Source organism: Mus caroli, chromosome 5 (assembly GCF_900094665.2).
Source record: "Mus caroli chromosome 5, CAROLI_EIJ_v1.1, whole genome shotgun sequence".
NCBI lineage: Eukaryota > Metazoa > Chordata > Mammalia > Rodentia > Muridae > Mus > Mus caroli.
This window is the reverse complement of record NC_034574.1, coordinates 97,835,458-97,842,265: the sequence shown is the minus strand read 5'-3', so window position 1 is coordinate 97,842,265 and position 6,808 is coordinate 97,835,458. Positions and strand designations below refer to the sequence as shown.

Genomic DNA, 6,808 nt, shown 5'->3' with positions numbered 1-6,808 from the left:
AACTGTAGCCAGGGTCACAAGGTACAAGGTTCCCTTTCTAAATTGTCAATAAAAATGAAAACACAGATAGGAACTGGAGGATAATGTATTGGAAACAGAGAGAGAGAGAGAGAGAGAGAGAGAATGCCTGCCACCTGAGGTCAGATGTGTGGGGGAAGGGAAGAGTGGAGAGAGAGAGAGTTGTACATTTAGTCGAGTAGGGGTAAAGCAGATGGGCCTTAAAAAGCAGCACTGGCTGCCCAGGAGAGGACTACGAGACCAAGATTGCTGCTGGGTTCTGTCGTGGGGTGCCTGGGTCCTCTGCTTTTATTTTATCCTTTGAGGCAGGACCAGAGTTATACCCTGACAGTCCCAGAATTGTCCTGTAGCTCAAGCTAGCCTCAGTCTGCAGTAATCTTCCTGCCTCTGCCTCCCAAGTTCTGGGAGGCCAGGCTTCCTCCTCTTCCCAGAGTCTCAATCCCATTCTTTCTTGTTCAACATTTCACTTTAATCTGGCCTTTGGTAGATGGTAAAAAGAATGGAGTTCTTTACATTGGAGCAAACTTGTCTCCAATAAGATCCCCTCATCTGATCTGGATAGCTATCCACTGTGTATCTATACAAGGAGAGTCACTGACCCCTGACTGTCATATGTGCCAGGATGTTAGGGACCCCAATCATGCCATTTGTCTTAGAGGAACCTGACCAGGAAACACATGACTACAGGGGGCTTTTATCCCCTTCTTCCTGCTTACTATCATGTATCGCATGAACACAAATTATTTCTTCATAAATATGCATGCCTGAATTCATGTTTTTGCGCTCTTTGGAGACTTCGAAACTCTTCAGGATGATGGTCGCCCTATTTTAGGAATACTCATCTTTAAGGATGACTCAGTGGAGATGTCTGTGGTAAGCTGTTGAGTGGGGATTCCCTTCACTGGTTCATGTTTTTAGTTCTTACTCATTTGTGAAAGCAAAGTGGCTAACTGAATGTGAAAACCCCTTGGAGTTTTATTTAGCTTTCTTTATCTCTATATTAGGAATAATACAAATTTTGTTAGTTAAATTGAAGTGGTAGGTTGGGTTGCTATGACTAACTGCTGCAGGCTCAGTGGATTTAAGACTAAATCTTAAATCTGCAGTGTGAGAGTCTAAGGGGAGGGTTCTGTCATGGGCTCTTCTGTCTGGGTACCTTCTCTCAAGGGCCTCTCATGACAGAGGCTACATTGCTGAGTCTTCTCCAGGTGAGGACACAGATCACACTGTGGGGCTCTACTCTCATCGTTTTATCTAAAGCTAGTTAACTCCCAAAAGACACACTCTAAGTTCGTTCTATTAGGGACCATTATCAAATTGTTGAATTTTTAGAGGACGCACATCAATCCATAGATAGCTGCCATAGAGACAGAGAGGGTGAATACCTCATGGGACTCACACTTTCTGAGTTTTGTTATTGTTTTTTATCAGAACAGTTCTACGTTTTTCCTTTCTATGTTTTAAAAAATATTTATTTAATTTTCTACATGTATGAGTGTTTGTCTGCATATTTTTCTGTGTACTGTGTGTGTGTGTTAGTGCCTGTGATGATCAGATGAAGGCATCAGATTCTGTCTTAGCTAAGGTTATTATTACTGCATCAAAACACCATGACCTAAAGCAAAATCGGGAAGGAAAGATTTGATCACCTTTTATTTCCACGTTGTTGTCCGTCACTGAAGTAAGTCAAGAGAATCTTTTGCCTGGAGCAGGAACCTGGAAGCAGGAGCTGATGCAGAGATCATAGAAGGTGTTGTTTACTGGGTTGTTCTCCATCGCTTGCTCAGCATGCTTTCCTATAGAACCCAGGACCACAGCCACAGGATGGCACCAAACACAATGGACTGGGCTCTCCTATATCAATCACTAATTAGGAAAATGCTCTACAGGCTTGCCTACAACTGTAACTTTTGGAAGCATTTTCTCAGGTAAAGTTCTCTCCTCTCAGATAATTCTAGCTTGTGTCAAATTGACATACAGCTAGCTGGCACAGGATCCCCTGCAACTCTAATGACAGTTGATTATGATGTACCATGTGGGTGCTGACAACCAAACCTGAGTCTTTTGTAAGCATTCTTTACTGTGAGGTCATATCTCTAGGTCTGCTATCTATCATCTATCTGTCTATCTATCTATCTATCTATCTATCTATCTATCTATCTATCTATCTATATCAATCATCTGTCTGTATGTATGTATGTCTGTTGGTCTGTTGGTCTTTCTGTCAGTCTGTCGGTCTATCTATCTATCTATCTATCTATCTATCTATCTATCTATCATCTATCTCAATCATCTATCTGTCATCTATCTAACTATTGATATCAATAATGTATGTATGTATGTATGTATGTATGTATGTATGTATGTATCTATCTATCTATCTATCTATCTATATGTCATCTATCTATTGATATCAATTGTCTATCTGTCTAAAAGAAATGTCTGTGTAATGTTATTTAATCTACAGAGCAAGCTATGTTGGGAGAAAACCGTCCTAACTTGAATTTTCTGTTTGCTTTTTCTCCATTCTCTCCCAATAGAGCTGGCCTACTTTACCTGCTCACCATCTTCCAGTGTATCACAAGTGTGTCTGCAGGGGAGCTCTTTGTGATTGACAGGGTTCGCTTTCTGTGAGTAGTCCCTGCTGCACCAGGTATCAGCACTGGTGATCAAAACCATTACATATTCATAGTTGGACCTAGAGCTTTATCTCATGAGTTACCAGTATTTTTCCATGCTTGTTTTAGTTGAAAAATTAACAAATTATGAAATTTTATGCTTATCACATGGCACCATGTGTTTTGAAGTACGTGTAGAAATTACCAATATTAACTGCAGAAACATGTGAGAATTCAAGAGCAGAGGTAACTGCAGCTCAGTGGAAGTTTCAAAGTTGGGATGTGGTCACCAGGTCTCAGTGCTGTAGACAAAGCAGCAGTAGGGTAATCAAAGTGATGATTCATTCATGAAGCCCTAAAATGATGTCAGGGCTTTGATAGAGCTTAAGTGTAGTGGGTTTAGCAGCAAATTGGGATCAGAGAGGTAAAGCTGCACAAGAATAAGATTGTGCAGCCCCCTTGGGTGAAGGACTAGAAAGAGCCAGCAGATGCTCTATAGTGAACAGCTGTCTGTCTTGTGCTTTTCAAACATGGAAGAAGACTTCCCTGGTGGCCTATGCTTAGGTTTCATGGTTTCAAAGATTTGCCTACAAGTGCATACCAAGGAAAGGATCATTAGAGTAAAGCCAAGGGCATAGCTCAGTTGGTAAAGTGCTTGGATGAAACCCTGGCGTAGATAAACATCACCACGTAAACTTCAGCAGGAAGATATTCTTGTAATGACAGCACTTGTGGGTGGGGCAGGAAGATTGTCATTTTAACTACATATGGAGTTTGAGGCCAGCCTGCACTAGTGGTTCTTTCTATAAAATAAAATAAAATGAAATGAAATGAAATGAAATGAAATAAAATAAAATAAAATAAAATAAAATGAAATAAAATAAAATAAAATCAGCGAAGCAATGAAGACACTGGCTTGGAGTTTGGAATGGCTTAGGGATAGGTGCCAGGTAGGAGAAAGACTGGATGTGATATGTGGAAAGGATTCATGGTTGTAAACTGAGATTGGTGAAGGAAGAAGTATTTCCTAAAATGAGATGCCGAAGAGAAGCAGGTAGTAACTGCAGCGTGACCTCAGAAGGCAAGTGTCACCATCTTCGTAAGAAGGGGATGGAGAGGAGTCTCCATGACCACTGTTCTGAGAGCTGAAGTACCTCAGCGAGCCAGCCTTAGAGGAGCAGAGTCTCTGTAGAAAGTGGAAATATTGTACTCTTTCCTTGCAGGATCTGTTCTGTGGCTTAGTGGACCAAATGGGATTTCTCTGATGGGAGTCACAATGAGAATGCCATAAGGATGGTGGCCGAGGGATGCTGGTTCTAAGACGGGAGGTGTATGGGAGTCAGCCTGGAGCACAGGGACATTGTCTTCATAGGCTCCCTGTGGTATCAGCAGCCAGCATAGCCAGCATCTGACCTGTGCTTGCTGGACTAACTTAATAATGTATAACAAGGACTTTTGCTTCTGTAGACATGAGCACACCAGTGGATACTACAGAGTGTCATCCTATTTCTTTGGGAAATTGCTGGCTGAGCTCATACCCAGGAGGCTCTTGCCAAGTACTGTATTTTCTCTAATAACATATGTCATAGCAGGTAAGTAACAAAACCTGAGATGTGTCTTTAGCCTTGGGGGTCATGGTCTGGTTTGTACAACTGTGATAAGTCTTAAAGTAAAAAAAGTATGTCTCCACTCTGTGTGAACTAAACCAGGTGATTGATGTGAGTACAGTCTCCAAAACTCCTTTAAAAAAGAACTCCAAAAGCTGTTCATGAAGAATGTAGAAATAGTTTTCAAGTTTGAGACAGAGCTAATTGAGCAAGAACATTTATTATTAGATATCTATCCATATGTATTTTAAAAGATTTATTTTTCTTTTATTTGAGTGTTTGTCTCTCTGTCTCTCTGTCTCTCTTACTCTGTCTCTCGCTTTCTCTCTCTNTCTCTCTCTCTCTCTCTCTCTCTCTCTCTCTCTCTCTCTCTCTCTCTCTCTCGTGTGTGTGTGTGTGTGTGTGTGTGTGTGTGTGTGTGTGTGTGCGCGCGCGCGCGTGTGCGCATGTGTACTAACTGAACCCAGTACCTGGGAGGCCAGAAGAGGATGTCAGATCCCTCGAACTAGAGTTACAGGAGAATGTGAGCAACCATGTGGGTGCTTGCAAGTGAATCCAGGGCTTATTCAAGAATAGCACATGCTCTGAATCACTGAGACATATCTCTAGTCGAGTCATATATTTTTCTCTGTGTTTTTGTATAAGTGTGTTTATGTAAGTAAAATATTGAAAAGTGGATAATATGGCATACATATGTATGTGTGTAAAAAGACTAAATGTATATAGTGTCTTACACTTGAAAAGAGAGAGGACACTCAATTTGGGGTTTGTTGAAAGGGAATAATATCGTTATTCAGAATATGTGCAGATTTTTGTGTTTTAAAGTTAGGCTTCATCCTAGACTAGAATTTCCAGTTTTTTAACATACACATTCATTGTTCCAAAATGAGTACAGATAAAGCTTAGAATTCAATTAATAAGAGATTTATCATCTAGAATCAGTCATTTAGGTCATAGGATTGCTTATGGATAAATGTTCTTGTCCTGAAAACCTGACAACCTGAATTTGATCCTTGGAATCCAAAATAGAAGAGAGAATCCCTCCAGAAAGTTGTCCTACTCTCTGATACATGCACACCATGACACAAGTACACAATGACATATGCACACTATGAAACATGCACACCAAGACATTTGCACAGCATGACACATGTACATGCTGATATATGCACACCATGGCATATGCACACCTTGATACATGCACACTGTGACACATACATACCATGACACATGCACACCAAGACATTATGCACAGCATGACATATGCACATACTGACATATGCACACCATGACACATGCACATCATGAACATGCACACTGTGACACATACATACCATGATGCATGCACACTATGATACGTGCACACCATAGCACATGCATATCATAACACATTCACTTCATGACACATGCAACTCATACCACATGTACACCATGACCCATGTATACCATGACGAATGCACACCATGACAGATGCCCACTCTGGCACATACACACCATGGCAAATGAATACCATGATACATGCACATCATTGCATATACACAGCATTAGACATGCACAGCATGACAAATGCACACCATGGCACATGCACACCATGGCACCTGCTCACCATGGCACATGCATAGTATGAGACATAAACACAATGACACATGCACACTATCACACATTCACACCATGACACATTGCACACCATGACATATGCACACCATGACACATGCACACTATCACATTCACAGCATGCCATGTGCACACCCTGACACATGCACAGCATCGAACATTCACACCACGACATATTTACACCATCACACATGCAGACAGTCCCATATGTACATAATGGCACATGAACACTATGGAACATGCACAACACACACACCATAATACATACATACTCTTATCCACACCATGATAATAATAATAATAACAATAATAATAATGATAATGATAATAGTAATAAAATTTCTAAACATTTAGGAATGGAATTCAGTTTCCCCAGATTCCATCTTGTTTTTCTGTGACTATTCTAAAAATACACGATGATGTATGTATGACTCATGCATCAGCTCCATAAAGATCATGAATCAGCTTATGAAACATACTGCCCTCCTCCGTAGCTGTTGCATGATTTCCTAGGGAAAAATAAAGTTGGAGGCATCCTCCCATCTAGATGTTAAAACCACTAGCTAGCTGCAAGGTTGTTCAAATGGTTGAATCCCTTTTTGTAAGTCAGGGTAGGAACTCAAACAGGAACCTGGAGGCAGGAGCTGAAGCTGAGGGAATGGAATAATGCTTCCTACTAGCTAGCTGGCTTGCTCTGAAAGACAGGACCACACCATGACACATGCACACCATGTTTTAAAATAGAATTAAAAACCATATATAACAATACTCTGTGGTCACATGGAGGGAAATGATGAAATTGGAGACCCAGAGTAGTTTCTTATGGAACCCAGGACCACCTGCCCAGGATGGCACCATCCATGGTTGTCTAACTCCTCCCAATCTAACAGAAGCATTTCCCCTTCCCTTCTCTTCCCTCCCTTCCCTTCCCTTCCCTTCCCTTCCCTTCCC

The 6,808-nt window shown here is 41.1% G+C and overlaps 1 protein-coding gene across 2 annotated transcripts in view; it reads left to right on the top strand.

Moving 5' to 3' along the window:
* The window catches only part of LOC110294574 (ATP-binding cassette sub-family G member 3), a 72,686-nt gene that overhangs the window by 54,609 nt on the left and 11,269 nt on the right, over nt 1–6,808 (top strand). Inside the window, exons 11-12 of one of the 2 annotated variants that reach the window (XM_021162899.1) lie at nt 2,559–2,648; nt 4,104–4,228. In XM_021162899.1, coding sequence (XP_021018558.1) covers nt 2,559–2,648; nt 4,104–4,228 — 215 coding nt within the window. The remainder of the gene's footprint in view (nt 1–2,558; nt 2,649–4,103; nt 4,229–6,808) is intronic. The other variant, XM_021162900.1, reaches the window with a different exon arrangement.